Source organism: Oncorhynchus mykiss, chromosome 25 (genome assembly GCF_057628025.1).
Source record: "Oncorhynchus mykiss isolate SJ-2025 chromosome 25, ASM5762802v1, whole genome shotgun sequence".
Classification (NCBI taxonomy): Eukaryota; Metazoa; Chordata; class Actinopteri; order Salmoniformes; family Salmonidae; genus Oncorhynchus; species Oncorhynchus mykiss.
The window spans coordinates 82666504-82684268 of record NC_143046.1 but is presented as its reverse complement, the minus strand read 5'-3'; the positions used below and the strand labels follow the sequence as shown (position 1 = coordinate 82684268).

General features: G+C 40.0%; 1 protein-coding gene across 1 annotated transcript; it reads left to right on the top strand.

Annotated features, from left to right (window-relative positions):
• The first annotated feature begins 420 nt into the window (after positions 1-420).
• On the top strand, positions 421-16946 carry LOC110505855 (uncharacterized). The gene is made up of 4 exons (XM_021585313.3): positions 421-1798; positions 9196-9295; positions 9554-15516; positions 15628-16946. The coding sequence occupies exons 1-3, from the start codon at positions 1682-1684 to the stop codon at positions 15475-15477; spliced, it is 6141 nt and encodes a 2046-aa protein (XP_021440988.3). The 5' UTR covers positions 421-1681; the 3' UTR covers positions 15478-15516; positions 15628-16946.
• The last annotated feature ends 819 nt before the right edge of the window (positions 16947-17765 follow it).

Here is a 17765-nt window from a genome sequence, read left to right as displayed (position 1 = left end):
GTGTTGTTTACCCTGCATGCTCGTGGTGCTCCATTCACATGCCCGTTTAATCCTAAAATCTCATTATGAAGTTTGTTCCTCCGTCTCCAGAATAACACTTGACCAGTCAGTTGATTTGGATTACGTCTTTTTTTTCAGAGGAGCAAAGTTCTTACTCTTTTTATGGCTGTGGCTAAATGGCACCCTTTATTCCATGTAGTGCATCCATAGGGCTCTGGTCAAAAGTAGTGGCCTATAAAGTGGATAAGTTCCCATTGGGATACAAACCCATTTCTTTACACATGGTCCTTTTGTCGTTGAAGTTTTTTTTCCAAGTGCATCATCATGGCTGTGTTAGCTAATGAGCAGAGATGATTTAAATATGTTAGTTTGGGAAGAAACTAAGAGGAGAGAATAATCCTAGAACTGTCAGCTTCCCTCGACATTGAAGATAAACCATCCATTAAGAAGGACTGTCCGGGATGGGACCAGAGTCTTTCTACTGAATGTGTCGACCCTTGCAATTCTTCCCATTTGGCTTTTCAACCAGACAACTCAATTAGAATTGCCCTCTTAAGTAACTTGGACCAATGACATTAATATTCACAATGCCATCCTACAATTTTGTTACAAAATTACAATCGTTTCACATGAAAATGTAATGGTTTGTTGTCAATAACAGTACCATATAAATATCACACTTTCCATTTCTAAGGACAAGCTAGTTTTTCTAGTTTATGTTCAAGAAATAAAACAACACACACAGGTTATTTTCTTCAAAACGTAAATACTCAATGGTGACTGCAGTTTCCAAATTCTGCCAAAACCAGAATTTGGAAAAAATGTTACCAAAACAGACAGTCCATGTTCATGTTGTGTTAAATGTTGGGTGGGGTATGATCATTGTGCCTCCGTAACTTTCTCACTCCTTATTCACGATTCATTCATGATTATCTGCAATCTTGGTAGCATCGCCATTAATGTAGAAGTGTTCAGAAACATTATTATATTCTTATTTACAATAAAAGTAACTCCAAAGTGACACAAAACATTATTGCCCATTCATTTCCATTGGGCACAACGTCATCTGAAACACAACCAAAACAAACTGAAATCCATCCAACAAGTTTGTAGAGTCAAAAGCTTCATGTAGCCATTGCGTGCAAGTATAGGACCAAATACGAAACGTTTGACTACTTTAATACATATACAGGTGTCGAAAATACTAATGACACCTTTAAATGGGGAGTGTATATAGGCCTAGTTTATAATGATGAGGTACGTGTATGAATCAGATTCAGATATTCACCTTTAAACGGAGCTCTTGATTGAATTTATTTTAGTATTAGAGCCCATCTTAAATGGAAGATAGCTGCGTGCGACTGGCCCTCTCTGCCAGTGCCCGATATGCTTGTTGCAATAGTCATCCCAGGACAGATTCTCAGTCTGTCTGCACTCAAAAGACTTGATGCAGCATGGCAAGGCGTGCCGTACTGAGTCGTAGGCTACATGTGTTAACGGGGAGGGTGTTTTTCTAAAATAGTTTACAAGAGGGCCGGACTGCACCATTTGAAAGCCACAGCGTCAGAGCTATCGTACCCAACAGCTTTTGCTGCTGTTTTCATTTTTGGCTATATTCTGTGTCATTGACGTCGGTATCAACTCACACAGGACAGGAGCGAGATCCGCTATAGTTTTGATCATGGGTGCGACTGAATCTACGCGGCCGGAGGGTAGCAGCAAGAGCGAGGACGGGGACACTGTGGCGAATGAGGAAAGTGCGAACAATGTCCAGGATGGCGAGAGTATTGATGCGAAGGTAAAAAAAATAATTATAGCAGACTGATGTATTAATAACTAACCAACGGGAAACATATTTATGTATCTACAGCATCATCAATTTGTAGCCTTTATATCCCTAAATAGCAACAGTGGAATTTTTGGAGTGTTTTAAAGGAATGTAGAGAGGATTGCATAAATAATCAACACACTGTTACATTCATTTAATGATAAATGTATCTTATTATTTATTCTTATCAAATGTTCGGTCATTATTAGCCTATTTTAATCAGATAATGTATTCATGTCTCCTGGTATTTAGTGAAAGGCTTCTATCGATAATTAAACCCACAACAATAATGAGGGGATGCTTCTCAACTGTCTGTGAAGTGTTATTATTGTCGGGCTGCAGTGATAAGGCTTGTCATTCAGTTGATTGAAGTGAGTGAGCCCCAGTGCCAAATACTTAGTTTAACAAAAACACAATGAGTTGCAGTTGATACAGTATTGGTTTTATCTGCTAAGTATTCCACTGCCAAATTATTTGAATGAATTAAAGTACTGTATTTTGGACACAGGAAATAGGCCTATATAAAATGCAAAGGTTTAAATGGTTCACGATTGGAAACTATCCAACTATTATGTTTCCAGGATACATATTGGCCATATCCATGACTAAAAAGAGAAGACGTTTTACAATCTGAGATTATACAATATACACTATATAGACAAAAGTATGTGGACTCCCCTTCAAATTAGTGGATTCGGCTATTTCAGCCACACCCGTTGCTAACAGGTGTATAAAATCGAAGTGCACATCCATGTAATCTCCATAGACAAACATTGGCAGTAGAATGGCCATACTGAAGAGCTCAGTGACTTTCAACGTGGCACCATCATGCTAGAGCTGCCCCGGTCAACTGTAAGTGTTGTTATTGTGAAGTGGAAACATCTAGGAGCAACAACGGCTCTGCCGCGAAGTGGTAGGCCACACAAGCACACTGGAATGATGAATCACGCTTCACCATCTGGCTATCCGACGGACGAATCTGGGTTTGGCGGATACCAGGAGAACACTACCTGCCTCACTGCATAGTGCAACCAGTAAAGTTTGATGGAGGAGGAATAATGGTATGGGGCTGTTTTTCATGGTTCAGGCCCCTTAGTTCCAGTGAAGGGAAATCTTTATGCTACAGCATACAATTACATTCTAGACGATTCTGCGCTTCCAACGTTGGCAACAGTTTGGGGAAGGCCCTTTTCTCTTTCAGAATTACAATGCTCCCATGCAAAAAAGTGAGGTCCATACAGAAATGGTTTGTCGAGATCGGTGTGGAAGAACTGTACCGGCTTGCACAGAGCCCTGACCTCAACCTCATCAAACACCTTTGGCATGAATTGGAGCGCAGACTGCGAGCCAGGCCTAATCGCCCGACCTCACTAATGCTCTTGTGGCTGATTGGAAGCAAGTCCCCGCAGCAATTTTCCAACATCTAGTGCAAAACCTTCCCAGAAGAGTGGAGGCTGTTGTAGCAGCAAAGGGGGGACCAACTCCATATTAATGCCCATGATTTTGGAAGGAGATGTTCGACGATCAGGTGTCCACAAACTTTGATTCATGTAGTGTATCTCCATTGTAAAATGTGTTCTATTTTTGGTTCTAGATATGACTAGATACAGTACACATAGGCTATTATTTTGTTTATTTCTATAGACTTTCTTAATTCCTAGGCTACCTCCAATAACATGGAGTCAATATAATGCTCACAATACATAGGCTATCATAACCATAGAGATCCTATTAAATAATAGTTGACCCAGTGTGTGGCTGTGGATTGACTGCACTGTTTGAATGGAATGTTGGCATATTGGCAGTTAATTTGAAACATTCATGGAATCATTCCTCTAAAGCTGTAGGGCTATTATGTTATTTTACACAATATCTTATCACAGCACTGGCAAACCATGGTTGACCAATTCCCTGACCACAATGGCTGATCTTTATACCATCATAAGAAGGTTCATGTCCATTCTAATAGTCTAATTCCTAATTCTATGACCATGGCTTATTTTTATTGATCTTATTAGGCGACATATGACTTCAAGTCAATAGGCATGGTCAAAGACAGGGAAATACATTACAGCTCTGTAAGGGACCTGACTGTTCACATTCAAATCAAATCGTATTAGTCACGTGCGCCGAATACAACAACCTTACTGTGAAATGCTTACTTACAAGCCCCTAACCAACAATGCATTTAAAAAAAATAGGAATATGAATAAGAAATAAAAGTAATTCAATCACACATTGTGTCACTGCCCTTTTTGACACTTCTCTGCAAGTTAATGTTTGGCTTTTGATTGTGTGTTGATATTGTTACGTTGCCTCTTAGCCAGGTCTTCCCTGGGATAAATATGTCATCCTCAGTGGGACTAACCTGGTAAAAAGATAGACCATCTTCTGTGTCATTGGAAAGTAAATGTATTATTTGCATTATCATGGGCCAGTTTTTTAACTTTCTACCATATTGTTTCAGTTGTTGGAGACCATATAATAGAATTCCAGGGGAAAACGCTACTAGTGGAACGATAACCTTTCATTCTTAGATGTATCTAAGTTAAGCTTGGGTCCCTGAAGGGAGAGACATAGAATTTGACCTTATCTGCACTCTGTGTAGAGCTACATTGATTATCTACATACTGTAACAAGACATGATGAACTCTGCTGTGGATGTGCAGGAAGTCTGTTAGCTGTGCCTTTGGGGACTCAAATTCATAAATACATACTTTTGTTACACCTTGTAACTTTCATGTAACTTTCGTGACTAAGCTGTTATAAATTCCTCTAAATGTGCATGTGTAAATGAGCATGCTTATAAATGCTTAACAAACGTTGATAAATAAAATAATTCAATACTTGTTTTTTTTGGTTGGTATGTGAACACTGATAAATAGTTAATCAATGCATATTCACGATAAGTTATTACCGAACATGATCACCTCTACTCCCTTTTGTTTTGATTTGATGACCAATTTCAATATTCTTTAAGGAATTAAACGTAAACAACAGCAACGGCTTTGTTGCTGACAGCAGGTTTTGTCCTAAGAGCATTTTAGTGGGTTTCTCCTCTCTTTCTCTCTGTGTGTGAGTATGTGCTGTTTTAGAGGATCACTCCACAGCAGCGATGGATAAAATCATGAGTCAGCAGCAGCTATGATTCAGCCAACTGAGCCAAATTTCTCTATAAATAGACAATGTGTGCATCCCAAATGGCACCCTATTCCCTATTTAGTGCACTAATTTTGACCAAGGCCCATAGGGCTCTGGTCAAAAGTAATGCACTAAATAAGGAATAGGAGGGTGCCTTTTGGGACAGAACCTGAAGAGGTACTTAGTCTGTAGAAGGCTTCACTTTGCTTTACTCAGTGAAGACTGACGGCAAAACAGGGAAAGTAGCTGTGGGTTGTTCAGTCTGTCAGTAGAAGTCACGCGATTATGTCACAATGTAAAAGCAATGTCATGAAATGAAGAACCAATGTGCAACGTTTATTTTGCACCTTGTCTCATGCATATTAGTCCAAAAACAGTGTAGCAAGCATCACACATTACCATATTATAGAAATAAATGAAGGAAGACGTGTACTTTACTGTGTGTTTGGCAGCATAATTTTTTGTCCTGGAATGTTATATTTTCTAATTACAATGTTATTATAATGTTATAGGTCAGCAGGACAACAAGGTCAAAACAATGCATGAATTGAGTGACTGGATCCCCAAACAGTGATGCAACATGGCGACTGATACATTTCATTGTTTAATTTAATTTGACACCCCCCCATGACACCCCCATGCACATTTGCTTAGTTCATTGTTGTCTAGCTGCCATAGAATGGCGAGCATCACACTGTAGGTGTCTCCTCAAAATTAATTTCAACACAGCACAAAAGTTACTGTTAATTACCTGTGCCCGTGGTTCCCGTTAGTAACCCACATTTTCCAATATCACTTGTCTGAGGAGGTAAATTATCAGATTTCTAGAATGCAAAGTTATCCTAACTTCATGGAGGACATCCTGGTTCCTGAGTTAAAAGCAATACATCATTTTACAAGATACCATGCTGTCCCCCCTTTCTCCCAAGGGAAAATATGACTGAGGAAAGTGACTTCTCATACATTTAAGCTATGTTGTGTATAAGGTTGTCGCGTCTTTACTATCATTAAATTAAGACTTTTAGTTTTTATCAAAGATTCTCTGTAATTAGTATTACGCAATTAAACTGATTAATCATGTAACTGTAATTAACTAGGAAGTCGGGGGACCAAGGAAAATATTCAGATTACAAAGTTATAATTTTCCTAATATAACTTTCCAGATATTTTCATATCTGATCAATAGTATTCTGAGTTAATTATTTATTTATTTTACCTCACGTTAGTCTCATTCCAAACGTCGTAAATTGTTGGTTATCTGCACGAACCCAGTCTTCACTATGAGACATCCATACATCAATTGTCTTAAATCATTTATTTATTAACTAACTAAACAAACACAGAAGTGCACACACAAACAAACAAAGTAAATATGGTTACAATAAATGATAGGGGAATGTGCCCTAGTGGGCTAAACCGGCATGGTGGCTTGGTGTACAAAAGGGAAGTGGGGGTCGACTGAGATAAGACAACACACAGTTGATAATTCTAACAATTGAAATACTAATCCTTTGCACATGAACGTTCACTCATTCGGGAACAATTGCAATCAATATATATATTTACGCTCAGTGTGGTCGGGGTCTCTGTTGAAAAGTTTGTTTCTGTTGGAGAGTTTGTCCTCCCTCTCTGTCGTGGTTAGAATGGATAGTTCAGAGTGACATTCATTCATGTCGTTATGGATAGATGTTTCGGAGGTTGTCGGTCTTCGCGTTCAATGATACCGAATTCCTAGCTGCAGACTACTAATAAATATCGAACGTCGCTGCACAGCTATTTTCAGGCCTCACCAGAGATGTACGATCCGGTTCAAGTCCAGATTCTGGCTGGGCAACTCAAGGACATTCAGATCCCGAAGCCACTCCTGCGTTGTCTTGGCTGTGTGCTTAGGGTCATTGTCCTGTTGGAAGGTGAACCTTCACCCCAGTCTGAGGTCCTGAGCGCGCTGAAGCAAGTTTTCATCAAGGATCTCTCTGTACTTTGCTCCGTTAATCTTTCATCTGGCCCCTCTACCATAAAGACATGATTGGTGGAGTGCTGCAGAGATGGTTGTTCTTCTGGAAGGTTTTCTCATCTCCACAGAGGAACTCTGCAGCTCTGTCAGAGTGACCACCGTGTTCTTGACCAAGGCCCGTCTCCCCCGATTGCTCAGTTTAGGAAGAGTCTTGGTGGTTCCAAACTTCTTCCATTTAGAATGATGGAGGCCACTGTGTTCTTGGGGACCTTCAATGCTGCAGACATGTTTTGGTACAGACATTTTTTTGTACCCCTCCCCAGATCTGTGCCTCGACACAATCATGTCTCGGAGCTCTACGGACAATTCCTTTGGCCTCATGGCTTGGTTTTTGCTCTGACATGCGTTGTCAACTGTGGGACCTTATACAGACAGGTGTGCCTTTCCAAATCATGTCCAATCAATTGAATTTACCACAGGTGGACTGCATCTGTTTTTATTTTACAAAAATTCTAAAATCCTGTTTTCACCTCTGACAATAATGGGGTATTGTGTGTATATTGATGAAATGTTTTTTTTAATACATTTTAGAATAAGGCTGTAATGTAAAGCTCTGACAAAGGTTGTGAGACCGATACGTGAGCTCATTAAAGAGCAGTGATACTATCAAGAGCAGTGTGTGGGATTCTTATTTTTTCTCAGAATAAGGCTGTAACGTAACAAAATGTGGAAAAGGGGAATGGGTATGAATTAGAGGGCGACTGACTAATCGGAATGGCCGATTAATTAGGGCCGATTTCAAGTTTTCATAACAATCGGTAATCTGCATTTTTGGACACCGATTATGGCTGATTGCATTGCACTCCACAAGGAGACTGCGTGACAGGCTGACTACCTGTGCAGCAAGGAGCCAAGGTAAGGTGCTGGCTAGCATTAAACGTATCTTATATAAAACAATCAATCTTAACATAATCACTAGTTAACTACACATGGTTGATGATACTACTAGTTTATCTAACTTGTCCTGCGTTGCATATAATCGATGCGGTGCCTGTTATTTTGTCATTGAATCACAGCCTACTTCGCCAAACGGGTGATTTAACAAGCGCATTCGCGGAAAAAGCACTGTCGTTGCACCAATGTGTACCCAACCATAAACATCAATGCCTTTTTAAAAATCAATACACAAGTATATATTTTTAAACCTGCATATTTAGTTAATATTGCCTGTTAACATTAATTTATTTTAATTAACTATGGAAATTGTGTCACTTTTCTTGTGTTCTGTGCAAGTCAGGGTATATGCAGCAGTTTGGGCCGCCTGGCTCGTTGTGAACTGTGTGAAGACCATTTCTTCCTAACAAAGACCGTAATTAATTTGCCAGAATTTTACATAATTATGACATAATATTGAAGGTTGTGCAATGTAACAGGAATATTTAGACTTAGGGATGCCACCCGTTAGATAAAATACGTAACGGTTCCGTATTTCACTGAAAGAATAAACGTTTTGTTTTCGAAATGATAGTTTCCGGATATGACCATATTAATGAACTAAGGCTCGTATTTTTGTGTGTTATTATAATTAAGTCTATGATTTGATAGAGCAGTCTGACTGAGCAGTGGTAGGCAGCAGCAGGCTAGTAAGCATTCATTCAAACTGCACTTTCGTGCATTTGCCAGCAGCTCTTCGCTGTGCTTCAAGCATTGCACTGTTTATGACTTCAAGCCTATCACCCTCGAGATTAGGCTGGCAATACTAAAGTACCTATTAGAACATCCAATAGTCAATGGTATATGAAATACAAATGGTATAGAGAGAAATAGCCCTATAATAACTACAACCTAAAACTTCTTACCTGGGAATATTGAAGTCTCATGTTAAAAGGAACCACCAGCTTTCATATGTTCTCATGTTCTGATCAAGGAACTTAAACGCTAGCTTTTTTACATGGCACATATTGCACTTTTACTTTCTTCTCCAACACTTTGTTTTTGCATGATTTAAACCAAATTGAACATGTTTCATTATTTATTTGAGACAAAATTGATTTTATTTACATTAAGTTAAAATAAGTGTTCATTCAGTATTGTTGTAATTGTCATTATTACAAATATATATATATAAAAATCGTCCGATTAATCGGTATCGGCTTTTTTTGGGTCCTCCAATAATCGGTATCGTTGTTGAAAAATTATCATCGGTCGACCTCTAGTCTGAATACTTTCCAAATGCACTGGTATATCTAAAATGTTCCCTTCTCCATTTTAGTTACTCCAAAAGAATGGACAGATCTCTGGACTGAGTGAAAAAGCAGAGGACAAGACTGAGGAGGTCAATGTCCTGTGTGACGACGGAGTCGTTGCAGAGGGTGAGTCATCACAGTTTGGGAGAGCGTTAGTTTGTGTGTGTCTATATGAGAAAGGATTTGCTTTTGGTTTCTTGATAAAGAGTTCAATTGTTTCCTCAAGTTTTTACAATGTTATGACATTGGTTAACACTTCACATTAAGCTTTATAGGGGGATGTAAAGAGTTAAGTAGTTTATCATTATTAGCTATTCATATGAATCAGGCAATTAGCCCGCAATTGAACAGTTTTGAGTAATGCATATTTGTTTCTCATTACAGTTGGTGAGACAAATTCATCTATCGTTTCTCAGAAAGAGGACATTCCGGAGATGATAGAGACTCTCACAGAGGAGGTACCTCCTCTGGAAAACACAGACAGTGATGGCAAGGAATCACCGCATGTAGACGACGAAGCATCAACAAATGAGACTGAAACAGAAGTTAAATTGAATGAAGTCAATGATAGTTTTAAAAAGTTCTTCAGTTCAATTGGTTTAAAATTCACATTGAAAAAAGACTCTGACACAATACCAGAAGTGAGCCCCAAGAAAGAAGAGGGCGAAGCCCGTACTCCCGAAGACAGCAAGGATACAGAGAAGGCCACTATAGATAATGCTGAGGAGAATACTGGGCAGAGCACACCTGAGGATCTGACTGATGATACGATAAAAGAATGTGTTGGCCATACACCAGAGCTTGTAGATGATACACTAGAAGCAAATATTGACGAAGCACCGAACAACGTTGTTGCTGATTCACCAGTGGAACCGGCTGATGATTCTACCTCTCACCCTACGATGACGGACCTCACATTTGAAGAGTTCCATAATGAAACCACCAAGGAACAGACCACTGAAATGATAGAATCAAAGGAGGAAATCACACCTGAAGAAGTGGCACAGGCAGAGGGAGAGGCCCCACCCACACCCATTCCTATAGTTGAGGAAATGTCTCCATTTAAACGTTTTTTCATGACAGGAAAAATACACAAGCAGGTCAAGCAAGCCATGAAACAACCCAAGGAGGAACCTAAGGAGGAAGTCATGGAAGAAGTCAAGGAAGAACCCAAGACAGAACCCAAGGAAGAAGTCAATGAGGAACCCAAGGACGAAGTCAAGGAGGAAGTCATCCCTACTGAAGAGACAGACACACCAGCACCAACCATTCCGGATGTTGAAGAAGAAATTATATCCCCGATTAAGAAGTTTTTCACCACGGGAATCTTCGCTGGTTTAAAGAAAAAGAAAACACATTTAGGAGAGGAAACGCCCAAAGATGAAACTGTTGAGAAAGAACACGAACTGCAAAGCATTGACAAACAGGAGTATGTAAACACTCCAGAGGAAGCTGGTCTTGAGCAAGAACAAACAAAAGACGAGATCAGTCCAGATGTTGAGACAATACCGGTCATTGAGGGGAAACAAAATGAGAATGAAGTTCAAGAGACAGGAACAGATTCCCTGATGGCTGAGACATCCAATGTCCCTGAACTGATGATGAGTAATGTCCCTAAAACTAGTGACAACAGAGAGGATGTCCTTGAAGAGCAGCTAGCTACTGAGGAATTACAGACAATTATCTCAAATAGAGCTGAACTTCTTAGCTTTCAAGAGGAAGCTAAAAGTCAAGGAAGTTCAGTCCAGGATATTCTTGAAGAGCAATCTCCTTCTTTGGGATTTGTAACAATTTTAACAAATGAAGCTGAAACAAATGAAGACAAACTTAGCTCTCAAGAGAAAGCTAAAAGCCAGGAAAGTCTTGAAGGACAGTTTCATTCATGGGGATTCGTCACAGTCACAGAACATGTTCCTGAAGAGGAGCCAGCTCCTGAGGTATTACTGACAGTTACCTCAAATGAAGCTGAAACAAATGAAGCCAAACATCTTGACTCGCAAGAGAAAGCTAAAAGCCAAGGAAGTCCAGTCCAAGAAGAGCAGTCTCCTTCTTTGGGATTCCACACAGTTATCTCAAATGAAGCTGAACTTCTTAGCTCACAAGAGAAAGCTAAAAACCAAGGAAGTCCACTCAGGAAGCTCTTATATGGGGCTGGTTTGAAGAAGCTTTCTAGGAAGCGGAGAGGCAAGAAATCAGATGAGTTGACCAGGTCTGGTGAGCATGTTACTGAGGATTTACTGTCATCCACAGAGTCAGAGGAGTATCAGAGAGGAGAACATCCTGCCTCTTCAACAGAAGAATTAGCAGCAGAGCAGGTCAAAATGTCTGCTCTGTTGGGGTCAAGCCACGAATCAGATAGTGATGTAACCTCTGACGGTGAAAGGAAAAAGGATGGCACCTGGACTTCTTTCAAAAAGCTAATGACGCCCACAAGATGTCCCAAAAGATCTTCTGAGAGTGAGGATGAGTTAGCACATGAGGGGCCAAAACAAAGTGAAGGAGAGCAGGTACTAGAACGTTTCACAGAAGAGACCAAAAAGAAAGTAGAAATATCTGTTTCTTGGGAGGCCCTCCTATGTGGATCTGCAAAGAGGAGGGGAAGAAAAACATCTGACTCAGAGGAGGAAGCACCCATGAATGAAGGTGAAACACTAAGTGAACCTGGAAACACTGCAGAGTCTCCACTGGACAGTTCTCAGGAGGGAGGTTATGAACATTTGACCTCTTCCCCTGAAGAGGCTGTAAGTCCCTTAGGGAGTGAAGGGGGGTCAACATGGAAATCCCTTAAAAAGCTGGTCACCTCAAATAGGAAGGCAAAAACCGAGGAGGCCAGCAAAGTTAGCTCACCAGAGCAGGTGGCATCTGACAGCGAAATCACCAAAGAGGAGTCTTCATTTTCTCTAAAGAAACTCATCCCTGGACGCAAAAAGCAAAAGCAAGGAGGAAAGCAGGAATCAATATCTTCTGACGAGGCAGATAAAGGTGTTGGATCGGATGATGAGGAGGACTCTGAAACACCAGCAGTAGTCCCCATGTCCGAGTTTGATGCAGAAGACCTAGGAGAGAAACACATCATATTAACTGAGGCTGTTATAGAAACTCCATTACACATTACAGAAGAAATAACCCAGACAGATGTCTCTAGGCTGGTCACCGAATCGGCCATACCCAAAGACACCCTGCCCACTGAAGCAGAGAAGGCTCAAGCCAAAGATACTGTGGAGCAGTTGGCCCCATCAACATCCCCCACTGCTACAAAAGACTTTGAGGACCTTACGGAATTCATAAGTAAACATCAGCAACTCAGTGATATACCTGAGGAAGGCGTAATAGAGGAGACCATTGCCACACAAGTGTCCACTGCTGAAGAAGCCACTCGAGACGATACCATAGCCGAGGACCTAATCGAGTTGACATCTGAAGCAGTCACTGCCCCAGAACCTCTAGATGATGAATCAACAGAAATGGTTTCAGCAGTGTCACAGCTGACAGAGGAGTCTCCCAAAACATCAGGCAACACAACGCCTGTGCCTGCAGAATACGAGTTGAAAGACACAGAGGTACTTCTGCATGAGGCTGTTGAAACCATTAACAGAACCCCAACTCTCTCATTGGTAATTACAAAAGACCCGCACTTGGAAGCAGTTACCATTTCAGTTTATCCACAAATATTACAGACACCAAAAGAGACGGAAGCAACAGTTTTGACAGCTCATGAAAAATCAGACGCAGTTACAATCTGCACAGGTGAAGAGTCGCATCAAATAGATGCTGTTGATGAAAGCCCAGTGACTCATGTGGTGGAGTGTCCATTAGAAGTCAGAAAGGTAGTACCCACAGAGTTGGCACCTGAGGAAACTGAAGAGTCTGGTGCTGCAAGAATCACTACAGATGAGGTACACAAAGCTGAAGATGAATCAATTGCAATCATGCATATAGAAATTGAAAAGGACCAACAAACAGAATTGGTAAACGAGTTAGAAGAGGTAAGACCAGTACTTGTAGCCACTGTTAATTCAGAAGAGGGTGTAGCTCAGGTTGAAGGAAAGGCCATAGCAGAAGACACTCCACAGCCTGATACAGAGCGCCTGGAAGTGTCGGTTACAGACAAACTTGTTTTCACACAGGCTTTCATGGAGGTCACTCTTAAAGAAGAAAAAGAGGAATTCATGGATGTTTCGGAGGATTCTGCAGACATGGAGAATGAACCAGTTGCAGAAACAATCACATGTGATGTTCAAGATGTCGCTACTGCAATGCCTGACGTTCTGAAGTTAGAATCATCAAATGTTTTGGAATCTTTGATTGGCATAGTGGCACCTGAAGTAGAATCCACACAGAAAATGGATCGTGTAGGTGCTCTAAGCCCACTTGTAGACTCTTCTATGGTTCAGACACTAAAGAAAGGGGACATGGTTGTGAGGAAGAATGTGCCATCAGCACAGTTTGTTGATGGTCTTGAGATCCGAGTACAAGTGACGGATGCAGAGATAAAGTCAGCTGAAGAAACTATTGAAACAGTGCTTGAAGTTAGCTCAACTGATGTCAACGATCACGAGACTCTAGTACAACAGGTGAACGCTGAGATTGAATCAGCTGAAGCAAATGTTGATGCAGTTTTTGAGGTAGTCTCAACTGATGTCAATCATCACGAGACTCTAGTACAACAGGTGAACACTGAGATTGAATCAGCTGAAGCACATGTTGAGACAACCCTTGAGTTGGGCTCTACTGATGATCACGAGATCACAGTACAAGTGGCGGATGCAGAGATAAAGTCTGCTCAAGTAATTATTGAGAATGTGCTTGAAGTTGGCTTAACTGATGTCACTGATCATGAGATCAAAGTACAAGAGATGGATGTAGTGATTGAATCATCTGAAGCAATTGTTGATGCAGTTTTTGTGGTCTTAACTGATGTCAAGGGTCATGAGATCCAAGTGCAAGTGACGGATGCAAATGCTGAGATTGGGACAGCTGAAGCGATTCTGGAGACAGCACTTGAGGTGGTTTCTTCAAACGATGTCATGGAAGTCATAGACATTTGTGACAAAATGGAGGACAAAGGAGAGGGTGAGAATGCCATTGAGAATATTAAAGAGGCCATGTTTGAAGAGGAAAGCAGTATTATAACTCAAGAAATACTCCAACATGTACAGCAGAACTTCTCAGAAGCTGACTCCAATGTTGTACCACAATCAAGTGAAAAGGCTGAAATTGAATTAACGAGTGAAGCCAAAGTTTCTAAATCACCAGAGGGTATACCAGTGGTGGCAGTTACAGATGCTCAAGGATGTACAGGTGTAGCTGCACAGGTGCAAAATAAAATTCACTTATTTGAAAACTACGTAGAACTTAATACTCAGGGAAATGCGCACAAACCTTCAGACAAAGAAACTGAGCCCTCAATTTCTCTCAAAGTTGATACAGTATGTGAGGATAGAACAACTCCCGAGACATTTGCAGAGTCTACTTTCGAGGTTGACAAAGTACCAGATGACATAGTTCCCAATACATTTGTAGAGTCCTGTTTGCAGTCAAATATGCAAGAAGTTTATGCAACGGAGGCTGAATTTATTATTGCGTCCGAAGTAGATTCAGACTCTACCAGTGGGCATGAGAAAGAACTGGTTGGAATGGTAGTACAATCAGCAAAGGAATCAGTTGAATCATTTGAAAAGAGACTATCTATTGAATCCCATGTCCATATCCATCTTCACATTGAACCCAGAGATGCTGGAGTGGTGTCTGCGGGATTGGATTCACCACCACTTGCTATTTGGCCACCTCCAAGTACTAGTGCAGTGAACACGGATAGCTGTCTGAAAGAATCAATAGAAATTGCAAGTACTACTGAAAAAAGTGCTGTGAATACTGACTGTGTTCCAACAGAATCAATGGAAAGTACTCAACTTTGTGAAGTCAGTCAAAATGAGCAAACAGATGACACTGCACCTCCTGTGCCACTGCATACCCCTCCAGTGCCACTGCATTCGACTCCAGCATCACTGCATACGACTCCAGCGCCACTGCATACCCGAACTGAACTAGTGGTGTGCACCCCAAACCCTGAAGCAGAACAGGTAATGATGAATGCAGAAGAGTCTATCCTACACACAGAGGACGAGAATGACCAAGAAGTGTGGCTGGATGCTGAGGAAGATTTTGGCACAGTAAAATCCCATGTCTTAGAAGTTCTGAGCAACACAATAGGTGGAGGAGTAGAGGAGACGCTGCAGGTCAGTGAAGAGGTCTTTGATATTGCACTTGAGCCTCAAAGCTTTCAATCTATAAGTGAAAACAAATAAGACTTCAGCCATTCCAACAAACGGATGTATTATGAACTGGTAAGTCAGTCCTTTTATTTCTCGTTATATTACTTTTGGTTTTAAGTACTTGAAGGAGTATACTGAAATAATGTCCTCCTGAATTTTTTCTGTCCTTTTTCATTCAACAAGCTAAAAGAGTGCTGGACTACCAAGGAACCCCTAAAAGAGAAGGTAGAAGTCCATACACGAATGATGACCCACCACAACGGAGGTAAAGCTGCATCCATCCTGACTTCCATTACCAAGCACACTTTTGCATCTAGAGACCTTCAGCTCTTTGAATACATTCACTTTAGTTGCAATGCTATTATATTAGTATGTCTGTTAAGTACTTGTACCTTTTTGAATACAATCACTTTAGTTGCAATGCTATTATATTAGTATGTCTGTTAAGTACTTGTACCTTTTTGAATACAATTCTTGTTCCTTTTTATGTCATATTATCGGAAGTTGGAGGTACGATAATGTATACTATATATTATTTATGTTTGAATTAAGACAATTTGTCCTTCCCTTTACATCAGATAAGTTTATTTTACACAGAGTATCTGAGTTTAATTTTCTTTACTCAAATTGTAATTTGTGGATTGAACAGTAGTCTAACATTTATTTGTATCAACATATAATACCCTCACATTACATTCAACACAGGACATATTTACCCACTGCTCACCAAAAGAATGCAAAGACAAACTGTGATTAGATATACAGGTATGTAGATTTGTTCGGAATCTTTCTGTGTTTCTGTGTTTATCAGTCTTCTGTCAGACAATAAATGTTTGCTCAAATCAGCACATGCCGGTAATATAACATTTGCTCAGAGATGTGTAGTGACTAGAATTTTTATCACATTGCATTTGCATGAATGAGATCATTCCTCTAAACATTGCCATTGATCTTCAACATCTTATGGAATTATATAGTTGAATTACTATATGCAAAGTTTGCAAACTATGCACTGTAATGGTTAGTTGACACAGACCAAAATACTGATACAAAATGCATATTTTATCACTAGTTGCATCTGAAAGACAAAACTATATTTGTGTATTCATTTTTTTGCCTGTGAACATATATATAAAGCTATTTTATTAACAAGTCACACATACTGGCTTTGTTTGTCTATAACTACAAATATATTTGGTAAGTTTAATTTCAGATTTTAAAACTATTGCAGAACATAGCCTTATTGAATGCTTAATGCAATGTCATGATGGCAGCTTGTTTTTACCCTTGCAATAGTTTCAATGTGTGTGTATGTGTATTGTTTTTCTTTTGACTTCTTGTAACAAATGATGTAAACCTGATAACCTTTGTAGAAATTATATATTCCAGTTAATGTAATATTAACTAATATCTAAATGCAAAACATAAGAGTTGCATGAACATTTTTATATTTCAAAGCTGTTAATGAAATAAAATGCTAATCTTTTTATTACGATGTTAAACATTTGCACAACTGTTTTGTCATATACAGTTAAAGTCGGAAGTTTACATACACCTTAGCCAAATGCATTTAAACTAAGTTTTTCAGAATTCCTGACATTTAATCCTAGTAAAAATTCCCTGTTTTAGGTCAGTTAGGATCACCATCTTACTTTAAGAATGTGAAATGTCAGAATAATAGTAGAGAGAATTGTTTATTTCAGCTTTTGTTTCTTTCATCACATTCCCAGTGAGTCAGAAGTTCACAGATACTCAATTAGTATTTGGTAGCATTGCCTTTAAATTGTTTAACTTGGGTCAAACGTTTCGGGTAGCCTTCCACAAGCTTCCCACAATATGTTGGAGGAATTTTGGCCCATTCCTTCTGACAGAGCTGGTGTAACTGAGTCAGGTTTGTAGGCCCCCTTGCTTGCACATGCTTTTTGAGTTCTGCCCACACATTTTCTATAGGGTTGAGGTCAGGGCTTTGTTGTGGCCACTCCAATACCTTGACTTTGTTGTCCTTAAGCTATTTCGCCACAACTTTGTAAGTATGCTTGGGGTCATTGTCCATATGGAAGACCCATTTGCAACCAAGCTTTAATTTCCTGACTGATGTCTTAGAGATGTTGCTTCAATATATCCACAGAATTTTCCAGCCTCATGCCATCTATTTTGTGAAGTGCATCCCGTCCCACCTACAGCAAAGCACCTCCACAACGTGATGCTGCCAACCCCGTGTTTCAAGGTTGGGATGGTGTTCTTCGGCTTGCAAGCCTCCTCTTTTTCCTCCAGACATAACGATTGTCATTATGCCCAAACAGTTGTTTTTGTTTCATCAG